The 16936-nt window shown below is 38.4% G+C and overlaps 3 protein-coding genes across 3 annotated transcripts; all 3 read right to left on the reverse strand.

Annotated features, from left to right (window-relative positions):
* Positions 1–1778: 1778 nt before the first annotated feature.
* On the reverse strand, positions 1779–6793 carry LOC126802378 (uncharacterized). The gene is made up of 4 exons (XM_050529997.1): positions 6197–6793; positions 5860–5975; positions 3612–3855; positions 1779–3446 (listed from the first exon to the last, which is right to left on the reverse strand). Exons 1-4 carry the CDS (start codon positions 6575–6577, stop codon positions 1986–1988), a joined length of 2202 nt encoding a protein of 733 aa, XP_050385954.1. The 5' UTR covers positions 6578–6793; the 3' UTR covers positions 1779–1985.
* Positions 6794–8416: 1623 nt separating this feature from the next.
* On the reverse strand, positions 8417–10816 carry LOC126802282 (signal peptidase complex subunit 2). The gene is made up of 5 exons (XM_050529890.1): positions 10686–10816; positions 10449–10600; positions 10208–10289; positions 8871–9013; positions 8417–8750 (listed from the first exon to the last, which is right to left on the reverse strand). The coding sequence occupies exons 1-5, from the start codon at positions 10767–10769 to the stop codon at positions 8654–8656; spliced, it is 558 nt and encodes a 185-aa protein (XP_050385847.1). The 5' UTR covers positions 10770–10816; the 3' UTR covers positions 8417–8653.
* A 532-nt stretch (positions 10817–11348) lies between these two features.
* LOC126802182 (peroxisomal nicotinamide adenine dinucleotide carrier) lies at positions 11349–15923 on the reverse strand. Its single transcript, XM_050529762.1, has 11 exons — positions 15733–15923; positions 15567–15644; positions 15405–15479; positions 13597–13727; positions 13245–13299; positions 12964–13080; positions 12808–12876; positions 12613–12720; positions 12431–12499; positions 11938–11992; positions 11349–11668 (listed from the first exon to the last, which is right to left on the reverse strand). The coding sequence occupies exons 1-11, from the start codon at positions 15811–15813 to the stop codon at positions 11487–11489; spliced, it is 1020 nt and encodes a 339-aa protein (XP_050385719.1). The 5' UTR covers positions 15814–15923; the 3' UTR covers positions 11349–11486.
* Positions 15924–16936: the final 1013 nt, after the last annotated feature.

Below are 16936 nucleotides of genomic sequence, written 5' to 3' on the forward strand. Positions count from 1 at the left end.
ACAGTTGACAGTAGCAGCTAGATTTATAGTCGACAGTAGCATGTACCTTCCCAGCCGACAGTAGCATGTACCTTCCCAGCCGACAGTAGCACCTTTCAAGTCGGCAGTAGCAGCTAGTTTCATACTCGACAGTAGCCGGTTGCTTAATTAGATAGTAGCTGTTAGTTTCATAATCGGTAGTAGCAACTAGTGTCTCAGTCGACACTAGCAGGTAGTTTTTTAGTCGATAATAGCAGACACACATGTAGATGTGATATGTGTTAGTGAGAATGAATTTTAAATTCTCTTAAATGTGATGGGCTAAAGATGGGCACAAGAGTAAAATATCATATGACATGTAACAATTTTATTATGTGGTCTTTATTTGTAACTTGTTGTCATAATTTGTTCTATTAAATTAGAAAGTGAGTTTGTAAACCAAAATGTTATCGGGTAATTATTAGTAGTTTGTTATTAAATAATAAAAACAAGCAATGACAACAAAATACGAAACATAAGTGGGTGAACTACCTTAACGCACTAGGTACGTCTATGCATGTATTCAAATTTTAGATTTAATCGATGGACAAGAACATATTCTGGATTGGAATGCGGTAATGGATAAATAATCTTGGTTCAAGTATCACAATTTACCGATGGGGAGATTATTTGTGTGATAAACACAAAATTAATAAATTACCTTACTTAATCGCCTTAATTTCCTTGGAGAATCTTAATATAACTTTGAAAATCGATAAGTTCACCTTTTGTTATATCAAACACTGAATTTTGTAGCAATTTTTTTTAAAATTTATTATAATAAAATAATATATTATGAATTTAATATTTAACCCCCTCAACAAAAAGTTTCAAGTTACGCGATTGAGCACAAATGACATATGAACTGTCCTAAATACTTCATTGTTTCTACCAATTGGAATCTCTAATAATGAAGACACCTCCAATTTCTACGAGGTCGAAGCTGCATGAAGTTTAATGGTGTTTCAACGTTCCTAAAACCTAAACGTCGACTTTGGTTTCTAGTCTCTTGTAATCTAATTTGATTTATTTGGATCACTAGGAATCTGGTGCGTTTCGAATGTAAGATTTTTAATGTGTTGGAAGCGCAACGTCATCTTTTGGAATTGTTCAGAGAGTCTGCTCTGCATTTTTTTCATCCTTACAAGAAACATTATGATATGTCTATTTTCTCTATTCTTGGTATCTCACAACTGTCTGCCAATACTACCAGCTTCATCTTGTCATTTGATTAAGAGTTTCTTGGCTGAGGGTTTGCTATTTGCTAAGAGTTTTTTATATATATGGTTTTGCATGAGTGAGTGTACACATGCCGGATTGAGCTTTTGTTTATCCTCTTTGTTGGAGTTTATCAAACATAGGAGGTCAGATTTTTTGTCTCCCTCCTTTGTTACTTTGATTTCAATAAATTTGGGGAAGTTTGCCCTATTAAATTAAAAAAAAAAACTGCATGAAGAGGCTTTTCCGTTCACGCCAATGTCCAAGATTATGTCATCTTAGAGCATGACCGTCCAATATCACAATGTAGTTGCGCAATATCGACACTAAATGGATCACGCTTCATTTGCAGAACACATTCAACGATCTTGCATCTTCTCATCTTGCAATTCGGTTAAACGCCTCACTCCCTACGTCAGAAAGTCCACTAATGTCCCCCAAGAAACTGATAGCATCATTCTTTACTTTACCTTTGTTGGCCACTCAACACAAGCAAACCAAACAAAAGAACAGGAGAGCGCAATAAGACAGGTCCAGCGATGTGGTTTTCAAACAGTTATTTCATTCATATGTAATCATGAACAATAACAATGGAGACACAACATCGAAACAAAGCCATAAAGATGGGATAACCCCCTAATTACAATTGGGAAAAGCAAGAACTACAGCCACCAACTATATCTACATCTGTAGAGAACTAAGATAAAGAGGCCTAGAAAAAGAACCAACAAAAAGACCCCATTACAACATTATTCATCACTCCGTTTCACCCCATAGTTCGAACAAAAGGTACCCTGATCTTCCGAACAGGATCCACCCAATCCACTACACCCCTCTTCCTGTATATCAAAACCGTTGTTGCTGCCACAATTCTCCAAAATACTTCCACCGGTAGATATCCCAGGCAGTGGAACCATACTCATGGCTGCAATGCTGTTTGCAATGACATCCACATCGCTGGTTCCAGTGTATAGACCCCGACTCCCAGGCAGCGAAACCATACTCATGGCTGCAATGCTGTTTGCAATGACATCAACATCACTGCTTCCAGTGTACAGACCCCGGCTCCCAGCTACAAGCATGTTTCTATTCTCATCTCCATTTGTTAGCATGGCAGGCAATACATCCATCAGTGGTGAGCTATTCTGGGTTGAACCACTTATGAGCAGCCGGCGCAGAGTCTCTCTAGCACCCTTCTCCAACATAGAATCAGTCTGAGGAATCAACGGATTAATAAGGTTTGAGTGCAAGGGAGGAATGCCAGTCGAAATGGCGGGACCAGCACTGACAAAGTAGCCTTGACCGGAAGAGCAAATATCAATAACTGGAATGTGAACAATTGGATCACAAATCAAAGGATTGAAGGTTGGAATCTGCTGTGAAGTTGGCATTGGCAACCGGATGAGTGGGTCTGGAAGAAATGCAGGAAAATCCAATAAAGGACAATCAGCCAAATTAAGTGGAGGCTTCGCTGTCAACATACACGAGGGCATATTGGAAGGTAACAAAGAAGAAAGTGGTGGGAGCAAAGCCGATTCAATGGATGAGCCAGAGATTGTGGGAGGTTCTTGTGTATACTGCAACCCTGATGATCCAGGAGGGCACCAACAATAGTAGGGAGACAAAAGAGGACTAGCCAAGTATGAAATTTGAGATGCCGCGTTCATATTTGGTTGGACAGTCAATGTTCCAAGTGACTCCAGAAAACTTGAGGATAATGAAGAACTAGTGACAGCTTCTGGACACTTGTCATTTTCAGATTGATTAGAAAGAGCATTTACTGCCACTGGTGATACAATTGTTGAGTCATCCACTGCTGAAAAATGGATGTCCCCTCGCCTCCTCAACTTTTCCCTGGTTACATTCCTCAGGGATGACAAGGTTCTAGGAAGACCCTCTTTGAAAGAGCTTGACCTTGGACTGAGGCTACCCTGAAATGATGAATTTGCCCTCATTGACTGATTCACACTATGTCGAGAACGCAGCGACTTTGATGATGACGATGGGAGTTGTCCATCTTGAGTAGCATTAAAGAGACCATTATTGGTGATATTAAAATCAGTATTTGGGGATGCAGAATTTGATCCACTTCCAACCACAGTTGATCCCATCAGATAGGCACGGAGGTGAGTTGCAAAGCAACCAAGACGTGACTCGCTGATTCCAGTCAACTCGGCAATAGAAGGCTTCCTCCTGATCAGATCCTTCATCTGTGAGAAAACAAAGGATGAAAAATCAATTACTAAACTTTAAACGAGATGCAAGATTTTTTCTACACTTTTGGGGTAATACTAATTTCTGCATTCAGAAACAGTATATGGGTAAATAAATGGTCATGCATGTGTAAGCCCATGAGCTTATATTTACATACATACCTTTGAAATCAATTCAATTCCCAAGAGCCTTGATGTCTCAGAGCACCAAAAGTGAAACACCTGACCATCTGGGATTTTAATAACGAAAGACCTGCCAGAATTGTCTGCCGGAATCTCATTGACTTCTACAGAAGAGCACTGGGATTCGCTATTTAAGGTGAATAGTCTACCCGTATGCCCATCATCCCCAACAAATGAAAGACGTAGATCGGACGTTGGCAAGATTGTGAGATTTAGATTACCCCTGTGACAATAGATTTAACAGGAACTTAGAAATATGTACATGAAGTGAAATACACATCAAAATTACAAAACATCACAAACCATAAACTAGATGAATTCAAAACTTATGCCTTTCAAGTAGTTTCCAAAGCAAGAAAGATAGGCACAAGATTACTGAACCCAAAACTCCTTCAATACATAATCTATTACCCTAAAACTGGCCTATTGTACCTTTTATATTTTCTTAGTTAAAATTTATCCATTATGTAATCTATCTTGATTAAAATTTGATGGTTAGAGTTGTGTCAAGTGTCAACCTAAATTTTGAATCTCAAACCCAAAATCACTAAATGAATCTAAAGAGTATCATCAACCATGGTTGACCTCCTCCTGGTACACAGCATAATGAAAGCAACAATCAATGAAAAAGGTCTTTACAGGTTTCACTGATAGTATACTGTGAACAATTATAATTATATCAAACAATGTCATTTCAGACGCATGTTTCTTTGTAAAAAAACAGACAAAAATAAGAGTAAAATACTAGCGACTAAGATCATGTAATGGGAAGAAAGTAGTACAATAATGTCTACTTGGCAATAGCTATATGTAAATCAGAAAACAGACTCTGAATTACAGTAGGAAGAACAATGAACATGTCAATATCAATTTTAATTTCCATCAGAAAACCAATCATATATTGAAAAAGCAGCAGCAGGCTATTATCATAGGAGCTTGAAACTACCTTTAGTTCCTCTTAATTCAGAGATCATAATAGTATACGCCCACAATACCTACAAGCCAAAAGATATATTTACTTGGAAGAATGAACATGGTTACCAGTAATAAGCACTAAAGCATTATGACTCAGATAACCCCTAGTGGTTACATGTATGCACCTACTCAATACTATCAACTCAAAATCTTTGAGTTAGAATAACCAGTTAACCACTGAGGTCATGTTTCACCCACTAGTTAATATTACCTCTAGTTAACTAAACCTTAATGAAAATCAATGTATTCATGTAAAAATTGTTGATAACTACAAGATAGATTGAAAGAAAGATAAACCACAGAGATTTCAAGAAAAAGTACGCTTAAGGTAAAAACTTTCTCCTTGAGTATTGTGACGTGGCTGTCCAATTCTTTTCATAGCTAATATGATAATTCATCATCAGACTAACCTCCAAACGTCTTGCCATGTACGACTGCAAAAACCACCATGCAGTGCAAGGTGGCACCAAGATGCTTTAAAGTTCTCTACAAATCAGGCATGGTTAATTTATCTTCCAGTTACTACCCTACAATCCGCAATCAGGGATTATGCATTCCAAATTTGCTAATCTAAAACAACTCATATTGATGTACTTTAAACAAAAAAGATCAAAATTACAAAAGACATCTGAGGTAAAGACAACAGTTCTCAACAAAACATAGTAGTTCTGTCTTTTAGATAGTGTAGCAAAATGCAATCTTTCAAATTGCATCCACGATACAATCTCATAAGTTTATAATCAACTACAAATATCCAAATTTCAGGGGAATGATCAATTTAATTATAAACACTGGAAACACACGTCCAACTACGAAAAAAGGTCCAGGATCTCAAAAAGGTACAGAACTGAACTTACAGGCACAAAGTAACATGTTTTATTAACAGCTAAACATCTGAATTACATTTTTAAACCAACTGCCTGCAGAAGCATGACGACCAAAACTACGGCAAAATCCTACTTCAACCATATGGCAGCATAAAGTCAACAACATTATGTTTCTCCAAGTCCTATCTACACTAAGTAAAGTTGTCATTACAAAGGAAGGAGTGCGCAAAAGAAGCACACTCACTAATGTGAATGCAGCACTTAGATATATACCTAAATGCACAGACGAATGTCAGTCAGGCTATCAGATTGAGTTCTTCATTTATGATTCAACTACATGTGTATTAAGTAATGAAATATGGACAGCAAGCAAACAAACACACCAAACAAGAGCGCCAGGGAGCATCGATAGCCGAGAGACTTACTTTGAATTAGTAGGGCACAATAAAATCCCTTGCTTGTTGATCTTTCCAACACGAACAGAAACAAGCGGTATGCAGAAGCACCTCGCTAGCATTCCAACTTCTGCCGGCTCAAAATGCTGCTCATCAAATATTGCAAGGCCATCAGTTCACCAGAGCACAAATCAATAGCACAACTAGAATCAAAACCTTCCTATTTCGATCAATCTTCAACAAACCTAGCTCAACAAATTCAGTAATCTTCAAAGTTAGCCTAATCTCTACATAACCGATTTCGAATACATTTCCCTTAAGAAGCCTTAAAATCTACAATTCTCGGATCGTGATTAGCAGCACATACCTGAGTCAAATGAGCCAGCAACCGACCCTCGGCGGCGTCGTTTGAGGCATTCATCTTCAACATAGGCTTCAACCTCTCGTCTGCGCGACACGCGCCCATGACCTGCATATCCAGCGCTTGAAGCCACTGCAAAACCCGGTCCTCTCTGTTGCTCTGCTGTAGCAACAGATCTCCATCGCCTCCGTCCACAAGTATTCCCGTCAATCGCTCCTCCAGCCCAATCTCACTCCTCGACGGCGTCGACTCTCCCTCGCCGGAGCTCCCGACCTCGTTTGCGGCCGATGACGAGTCCTCGAAATCCTCGGCGTTGGATCGATCGGAAATGCGATCGAAGCCATCGGTCTCGTCGTTGTGGAAGTCTTCGTTTCTCGGAAAAGTCATAGCGGATGATCGGAAAAAGTTCGTTTTAAAATCGCCGTGAAAAAGATCCGGAAACCTAATTAGATGTGATTTGTTATCGTTTCAATTTTCAATACCTCAATCGGAGACTGATATCGGAGATCGGAGATGGTTGAATCGAGTGCGGTTGACGAGAGAGAGAGGATAAACCTAGAGAGAGAGAGAGAGAGAGAGAGAGAGAGAGAGAGAGAGAGAGAGAGAGAATATCTCCCACAAAAAATTATAATCCGAGGCTATTCTTCTGTGTTGCTAAAATTGAAAGGACGAATGGCACTTGGGAGTTGGTATTTATAATAGGGGCCGCGAGAGAGAGGGGACTAGGGCGGACGTGAAGGCCGCTTATTAAATTCGACTCTAATGTCTCTATCAGATCCGGGGCGGGGATTGCATGAGAAATTCTTGCGTGCGTTGAGCGTACCACGTGGCACTGTATCCCTCGAATAAAAAGTCGACACGTGTTACTTGTTTTTCCCACCCCTGACATCTCCCTTGCCTCTGTTTCCAGATTTGTTAAGAGCTTCATCTCTCTTTCTCCGGAAGCAATCAAGATGTTCATCCTCATCAAAACATAAACCACAAAGCATGTCGAAATTAACCTGAGCCAACCATTTCACCCTCGGGTTCTGCTTCACCTGGACTGTCTTTTTTGTTTGATCAGATTGAGCTCTTGCTGGGGTTTTTTTAGCGGATGTGAAATTGGGGTTTATGATGATTATATATTGTAGCTCATATGATAATGTTGAATTTAAAATGTCATGCAAAAGAGAGAAGAAAGAGGTGCATAGGGAGTTTGGTAGTCGTACTGTATTAGAGACAGAGTTCTTGTTAAGAAGAAGAGACTCGAGCTATTCGGAAACAAAGAAGAAGAAGAACTTCGAAGAAGAAGAATAGAGAAAAAGAACTGTGGTGAGATGGGGATACAATAATACATGTTGCCTTTCTATTGGATGGATACAAAGCACGTGGTACGCTCAGCGCACGCAAGAATTTCTCGGGATTGCATAGGCACCACGTCAGCTGCTTTGTTGGGACCCGCCTGGTTTAGGTTTAAGGAATTCAGGAGAGGAGCCACGTCAGTCGCTTAAGGAAGGTGACGAACTCTTTTTTATTTTTTTTCATAGGATGGTGACGAAGTTAGAATCATTCTTGCTTTCCCTTTGGCTTTGTGGTTAAAGCGTTTGCCTTTCGAAAGCTGGTATGATTGCGATAGCGGTGGCGGTGAATGATTGTGGCGTTAATTTGTTGTGTTTGATACCAACAAAAGACGATATTGTTACATTAATCGTAAAATCACGTTGCATTACTTGATATGTCCAACTAACCGAACATAACTTATAAATATGTTTCACAAAAAAAACCCTAATTATTTTCTATTTATAGAAAGAAAATTCAATTTTCTCATTTCTTCCATCCAAAACAAACTCTAATCTTCTGGTCTTCTCATTAAATTCACATCGCATCCTATTAACTTTCGATATAGATAAATTTCTCATCCATTGCTGTCTGATTACAAGTTCGACTCTCTAGTGTATAACGTACTCAAGGCCTTTACTTTAACCATCATATATCTGTTTTTGACCAAACATTGATGTTTTCTTGATGCAAAGGACGTTCAGTAGGCTACTAATATCGACTCAGCTATGTGCTTTCTTGAAGCCTGTCTTTGTTTTCCATGTTTACCTCTTTCTTCCCTTGATTGGGGAATATTCCAATGCAATTACACGAAAGAGTTTCACAAAAAAAAGAAAAAAAAGAATGAAGGTTACCTTGTGCCTGAGGAAAAATCTATCATTCTAATCTAACTTCATCTTGGAGAAAATAGACAACAAAAGGTAAACTCTTAGAAGTTCTAAAGCATTTCATAGTTGGCTCAATAAGCTGGGAACAAAAATAGGTTAACTGTTCAAAACTTTCAGACTCATTCAGTTTTGCTCTAAAGCTACTGGTCCAAAAGGCCACATTGCCAATGAGCAACAGCTGTTAATGAAGTGACAGTATAACTAGACCTATTCCTGTTTCAACCAGCATCCCAGCACTGGGTAGGCAGTACGATTCCTCTCACTTGCTCTTCTTTGGTTCTTTCTTATATTCGTTGATCAGTGCTTCAACGTCTTTCCAGAAGAGGCCCTCCACCATAATTCCATCCTTGGTGAACCTGATATGGTACAAGAACTGGTTTAAGCATGCATGTTCATATATTTCTATCTCGTGCATGCGCTTATCTCTCTGTGGGTGCATAAAGAGAAAATTCATTGAGATAGAGGGAGAGAGATACCACTTAGTAACACTTTTTGTAAACTGTACCGGTGGATTTGCAGAAATAGATTTGGGGTCTGCACTTGCTATCTCAAGTGTGTACAAATCAGAGAATCTTGGAAGTTTGGAAGAAACCACCAATCCAGTGCTTGTGAAGGAGTCCTGCATTGATAACTCACAAATGAATACAGTTCCCTAACGTTTCACCAGTAATTAAACTTCGTAGAGCTCCATCAGGTGAATGAAAAAGTTCCAATCATACTTGTTGAGTATTCCGAACTTATAAATTAGGAAGACCTACGTTTACATACATGTTGAATTTGACAGTAGCCTGGTTCCAACAGTGCTTATGCCTAACTTTAGTTACTGAAGCATTAAAAAGACATGAAGACAAAGAAACCGTATGCTCATAAAACCCCAACTAGAAAAAACATTAGAATACAGAGACGACTGGTACCAACATTCCAACAGGTGTTCGTCTTCTACAACCCTATATTGTTGTTTCATAAATCATGCTTCTAACAGGAATATACATGTTACAAATAAGAGCCAAAATTTCTTTATTCTTAAAGAAATCATCTGTCTTTCTTTGACACAAGAGATGAAAACCACCTTACTGCAGACTAAATAATCCATATGCACAGACAGATCAACAAACACTCCCTAAAGAGAAACTAAAATCCTTGATCAGCAAAGACTCCCTAAAGGGAAACTAAAATCTTTGATGGGCATTTGACAAGAGACATCTTAATATGTGGCTCTACCTCTGATATACTTCTGTTTAAAAAAAAAACTTTACTAAGAACACAAGATCTGAGCTTAAGCCATACAAACTCACCTAGCCACAACTCTGTCCTGAATATTTACCTACTTACAATTAACTAACATCTAGATATGGGATCCTTTAAAGTTTGACTACTAGAATAACTGAGATGACTGTAGGTCATAGTGCTTACGAATTAATATTTGACAGCTTAAGGCATTGCTTATTAGATGCTCATGCTTATATAGAGCTACAATGTCCCAAAGAGAATTAAGTCGTCACTCCACTTCCACTCAGCAATCCAAAGCAAACACTACATCATAAATTTAGTGGTCACTCCACTTCCACTCAACATTACAGGTATTGCCCACATGCCCTGGCATCCTAAAACTCAGGTAAAATAAACTCCCTAACTGCATATCAACTGATATCCTAGTTCACCAAGTCTCACCCCTAACTGCAAATATATAACGATCGCAATGGTACAGCAGAGATATCAGCAAGCAAACACATAAAAATTCCTCGTCCACGAGCAAATTTGAACCTTCAACTCAGCACTTCAGCTACATTTTAAATCACAAAGAGACACGCACCTTTGGAGGATAAGTGAAGAGGATGGCGTTCTTCTCCTTCAAGTACATGATAAGCTGCATTATCCCATTCAACACCACATACTTGCCATAGTCAAGGATCAAACACATTACAATCCAACATCAATACCACTAATCACTGTGCACACCGCGAAAACAAACCGAATACAAAATCAACTCAATTCTCCACATATTGTGATCGAACAAACAGAGACAAGCACAATTAGGTCTTGAAAAAGGATATAAGGCGATGCAGAGGAGGAGAAACTCTCGGTTCTCCGGGAACTTCTTCTTGTAAAACTGAGCAAAGAGAGCAACCACGATGATGAGGGCCCCCAAAGCAAGCCTCAGATTGCTCATCCTCACGTCTTCCACATATCCACGGCTCGTCACGATCTGATCCGAATTGAAAACAAAAATTAAGAAACGAGTATGAAATTGAAAACTGAAAGCAAACAGATCGAGGGAGAAAGATGATGACCTCAGTTACGGACTCGTCGAGGACGTGCTTGATGGAGTTGTGGTCGACGAGATTGGCCTTCTTAGGGTTTTTCTTTTCTTCCATGGTTTTGGAGGACTGGGTTTGACGCCTTGTGTCTGAAACTGGTTCCAATTTTGCCTCTTTTAGTAAAGAACAAAATTACTGGTTGGTAAAGACTAGTGACACTCTCAGTCTTACGTGTCGGATGACTATTGGCGGATAATTAATTTGCGTGTTCACACTTCAGGGGAATTTCAATTTGCGTGTTCACACGTTGGTTACACCGGCGTTGAAATAAAGACAGTTACAATTGAACGTGCCCGTGGAACCATCTCTCTATTTTCCAACGTCGCATTTTGGAGAGTTCAAAAGATTAGTGAAGCTATTGTCACCAAATAGTAGAGATTGACGAATGCTCATGCCGCAACGTTGAATTGCTTGGAAAGTAAACACCAACGTAAAATTTCACGCTACATTTAATGACCGGAAGAGAAAGCGTTTTGATATGTTTCCCGACATAAATTGCCGATTTAGTCCATGAGCCTAAAGAAGCTCTTGGGATAATCGTGATTAATAGTTCAGGTCACATGTCAAATGAGAAAAGTCTTTAAAAACAAATTAAGGTACACAAGAAACTCTTAAACCAGGAGTCATAGAACACCATGGATAGAAATAACTAATTTCACATTACTATTTAGTGTCTGAGAACAGTGGACGTGTTTTATCGGATCTAAGAATGGCTAAATTATTCGCTATTCTTCATTGCCTCAAATTGATAACACCCGTATGTGAGGTTTCCATCTATGAAGGCTTTGATTTTACTTTGTTAGTGAGCATGAACCGAACACCCTTGACGAGTTCTTCCTTGACCATGAACAAAACAGCAGCTGCGAGTACACTTTGTACTATTTTGGTGCTCATCCCTTTGTAGAAACCATGGAACCCTTCGTAGCGAATCATTTTCAAAATGGCATCCAGAGTCCCTGAAAGTAACCACATAGGTATCTTTATCGGAAAATATTAAACTTTGGGAATGAAAGTATAGATGTTCAGAGGTTTTAGCTTCTTATGAAATCATCCCCCATTTTAGGTCATTTTTCCTCGACCACCAGCAATTGATTAATAAGATTGGCACATACTGCTAAATACCCCTTTAGGTTATCACAGATTGAGGCATTGAGCGCAAGGTCAGGAGATAAGATACAAATATTATGAGTTATTAAGATTCAAGGTATAAGATAGAAGTTTAAACCTTTATAATGATGTCTTTTATCACCAGTCGTAACCTGTTTCGCTTGAAGTCTAGCCTGCAACAGCAAGGGACACGATAAGAAACGGAAACATGTTGAAAGCATAACGTAGTATAAAACAATGGTTTTGCAACCACATCCAAGATAATAGCAACTTTGTTTCATCACTTCCAAGACTTGTTCCTCATCACTCTTCTCCTATTCCTCAAACTCGATTAACCATTCTAGTGTTTGCAGAGCCCAATTATTTTTTCACCATTTCTCAACTCATTTCCATATCCTAATATGAACACAATTGAATAGTACTTTAAAGGAATTACAGTATTACACCAAGCCGAAGGGTTTTCTATTGAAAAGAGCTCAAGAATTGAAGGCATGAAAGTCCAGACTGCTGAGTCTCTTTGAAATGGCTTGACTCACATTTTTCAACCAATATTATAATATAACTATGCATTGCTTCACAAATACAGATGCATATATGTTCAATAAATTTACCTTCACTACTAAAAGAGGATAGGTCACGACAGTAGCACCTAGTTTTGCCAAAGCACCAAGCAGGAATATCTAATGAAATTAGCCAGTATATTAGCTCCAAATAAAAACTTGAAAACTGGTTGAGGGTGATATCACAGAAGCATAGTAATGTAGAAAAGTTACAGATGTAGATGAAACCTAACCTCTAAAGCAGTTACTCCATTGTTATTCTTCTGACTCAAGGCACGTCTTTTCTTCAGCTTCTTCAACATAGTTTCATACAGCATAAACTGCATGGAAGGATTACTGACCTGTCATAAAAAGCAGGAACTATCAGTCATACACCCTTAGCATGTATAACAATCGTACTGCATTAGCCCCTTAGTATTTATACATACCATGATCAATGTCGGAAATACGCCTCTCCAGAAACCCAAAAATCCACCTTCACCATAAACTTCCTGTACCTGCATGTGTTTTGGGTAGACAAATCAAGAAAATGAATATGGTCACTGTGCAAAACATATGCAATAAAAAAAAATCACTTGACCAACCGCATGAGTAGTCCCAAAGGGAGGAGGCTCAGCAGCAGCAGCAATAATTTGTGCTTCTGGATCAGTTATTGATATCATCTGATCAGGATGAGACTTCTTTGAGGTTTTTCGATGTGTCTGCAGTGTGCCACAAAAGAAAGCAATAAATTAATTACACCATATTTGTATACAATACTGGGATGGATGCTTAAGCTTCAGCCTATTGCTCTTTAATTGGAAGTTATGAAAAACTACAGTGACATTGAAAGTTGAGGCTAATCACGTAGCTCTTTAATCTTTACCTGCATGCGTGTAACAACTACCCATATAGGATTTGTCAATAGAACATTCACACACCTACAGAAATAAAAGTGTGATCAGATTTTCAGCAGAAAACCAGAAAAACCAAAAAGGGATCTAATAACATTGTTAATAAGTAACAAATGAAAAATAGAGCCCCAAGACCCGAACACACTGCTAATACTTTTTTCTTCACTTTCCATTTATGAAAGATTTTACATTTTCTTTTCTAATAACTAGAACTTTTCTATGAAACCAGAGAGCTATTTGAGGAAAAGTCAGGAAATGATCCCTTTATGGTCTTGAAGATATTGAGAAGTAACAGGCCTATAGGCATATAAACAAAGAAAATACCCAGATAATGCAGCCACCACTAGTGAAGAGAGCATGCCAACTGAGCCATCACCAATGCCCATTTTACTACGTTCAAGTGCAGCAACTTCAGCTTTGTTCCTGAATATTTGATAGAAATAATAGTAAACACCCTGTACCAATAAGAATCGCAAATGTATAAGAAACCAGATGACTACATCAACCATATATAGGTAGTTATATGCAATGCAGGTTTGTACAAAACCTACTTTCGAGCTATCATGTAATACTAGGGGGTTCTGTCTGAAAGAGCTTATGCTATTTTGTAGCTAGATTTTAGTCAGAGGGTTTAAGAGACTAACAAAATACATTGGGTTCTCTCCGCCATCCACAAAGACGCCAATGGTTACAGAAGTGTACTATTAACAGACTATTTTACTACAAAGCCATGTATGAACATGTGTAGATTAGCCGACCACATGTAGGGGCACATAGTATTCAAAGTTTTAGTGTTTATTTTAACAACCTAGCATGTATCTCAAAAAGGTATGAATAGTGGAAGACTAGTAGGCGAAACCTCCTAAATGAGAGCCAATCTTCTTTAGGAGCTGTTTTTTTTTTTTTTTATATCAGGGCCAACAACAGACCTCCGAGGCACAGATAGGGACAGCCAACGGAAAAGGCAGAGTTCCACTGGAGGAACAATTATGGGCATGATAAGTTGAAGGTGTCTAACTTACAGGATTTAGGTAAGGTGGCCTTATACAGAGTTGAAGCCTATAAAAATACCTTCTACAAGTTTTTTTTTTTTTCGATAGATGAAAGTAAAAAACTACATTACAGTTTATGACCTCTTACGAGTTGCAAAGCAATAGTACATAACCAGCATTTACGCGGTATTTGAAAACCATCTCACAGGAATTGGAGTGTCTTAGAAAGGAACTAACTAAGCTCATAGTTCATGTACATTCATACGGTCAAACTTGTGTAAAAATACTCTCTCCAATAATTTCTAAAATGTATACAATTGAACAGCAAAGATTTAGTAATCACTACTGTCCTCAATTTCCTCACTCTCATGTTTTTGCCTATATGGAATACAATGGTCTAAATATCGCTTATCGGTATCGTATCGGTCGGTCGAGGGGTAAAATGATATATCGGAGATATATCGATACATATCGGTTTTATCGGATTTGCTTATTTTCAATAAAATTTATAAAATTATACTTCAATATGTACCAAATAAACTAAGAAACGGTACTAAGTAAACTAAAGAAAATAAATATTTGATTTTGTGATAATTAAAGTACACGAACGACACATAATAATAAAAATAGGTATTTAAGAATGATTATTTAGGCTTGAAATTCATCATATATATTTAAAATATATATAAATGAAAAATAATATAAGTTTTTCAAAAAAAAAAAAGAGGAAATGAATATTAAAAAATTAAACAAAAATTGAAAAATTAAACACAAAATCAAAATTTAACCGATATTTGACCGATATATCAGAGTTTGACCGATATTTGACCGTTGACCAATATATTCAACCGATATGCCGATATCGTATCGTTTTCTAAATATCAGCGATATAATTTTCTAAATATCACCGATATATCCGATATTTAGATTACTGATGGAATACAAGTCGCTCTGCGTATAACTAAACCTCAGTGCACTCTAAGTTATAGCATTCATCTTCCTAAGCTTTCTGCTCTTCATATAGTTTCGAACTTCAAGCAACACTCCAACACACAGATTTAGCTCATTCACTACTAACTATAGCAAAACTACTATAAGTAAAAGTAAATCAATCCAGCAAATAGCTAAAGCTCAGCTCACCTGAGACGCTGCTGTTCCCACCAACGACGGCATCAAACCTCCATACAACCTGTCCCATCCTTCATTCTTAATAACCTGCAGCGTGTTACCTCCAAATATTTAACTCCAAATTATTTACCATGAGCACAGTAAAAAGAAGGCGAGATTAAACGAAATTGAAACCTGGCACAATTGTTCAACCGTTCCGAGCTTCCTCTTCTCCCTCTTCAGATCACGCTCCGTTTGCTGACGAGTGTTCACCTACAGATCACGGCCAAAGCTTAAACATAATTAAAATGATTTAAAGCTGGAGAGAAAAACGGATCATTAAAGTCAGAAAAGTCCTTACAGTCTGGAGTGGATATGTGATGAGCTGGGCGATGATCCCTCCGCCGGCGCCGGCGAGGCCATTGATCGCGGCGTCCGACATGTTTTTATCTCGGGGAAAATGAACTGCCGTTCGTTATTTTCTGGCCATCAAGGGATCAAAAGAGATCTGAACTATTTGGGAGAATGAAACTTTGACCTTATCGAAGCTAACAAACTGATGCAATCATATTGATGGCACCCGCTATATCCTTGGTGCCTCTGTTGTTCCGTTCAAGAAAGTTGGTAAGGACTGCTGTGAATTGACGAATTCACCCCTCATGTCTCATAGTATTTTTTACTATTTTATTTAATAAAATAGCACTTTTTACTGTGTGCAGTTTATGGTGGCCTAGGAATAATAGATGAGAGTTCCTCTTGTTTAATAGTCGTTTATGATCGTATGGACTAATAACCCAAAGTGGTTATTTGATTTAAGGACTAACCAATTTTAGTATTATAAGACTGGATGAAGGCCTAGTTAAACTAGGAAACCATATAAACGATTATCTTGTTAAATATATGATGATCTTCTGAACCTCTTTTGATAGGAGTCCATGCATATTCCTATAGAAACTTAAATTCATGACCCTATTAATATCAAAGTTTACTTTCGATTCTGGTATGCTTTCAAGGCCTATTAAAAGGATACTGATCTTCACCCCTCATTAGATTTCGAAGCAATCCATAATGAACTTATTATCAAAACTTGCGCACTCCGTGACGACATTACTATGGAGACCTTATTCTCTGGATAACAAATATGACGAGTTATGCACACACAGCTCCGCAGATATGGAAACTAACCCCATAAGCAGGCACTATTCTGCTTACACCGGCGGTTTTCGGGAAACCACGGACCTGGTGAACAAGAAGATGTCATTGTCCAAGGAGGAGATGTACAAGAAGATGAAAGCCAAAGTTATAGAGAAGAAAGTCCACATCCGGTCGTTGACGATTTGGATCCATGGGGTCGTCGGAATTGACCCTCCAAGTCGGAGCACCCTACCCGACTCCGAACGAGTCTACCAAGTCTTGTGCCGGGTTGATGGACCCAAAGAAATAGAAGTCGACACCTTTGATGCAATTGGACCAAATCCTACATGGTTAGAACATGCAACTGTGTGTTTGGATGGCTACTCCTTAGGGGAGGGCTTTCTGAACGTGGAGGTCTTGAGGTTTATTAG

This window comes from Argentina anserina, chromosome 7 (assembly GCF_933775445.1).
Source record: "Argentina anserina chromosome 7, drPotAnse1.1, whole genome shotgun sequence".
Classification (NCBI taxonomy): domain Eukaryota; kingdom Viridiplantae; phylum Streptophyta; class Magnoliopsida; order Rosales; family Rosaceae; genus Argentina; species Argentina anserina.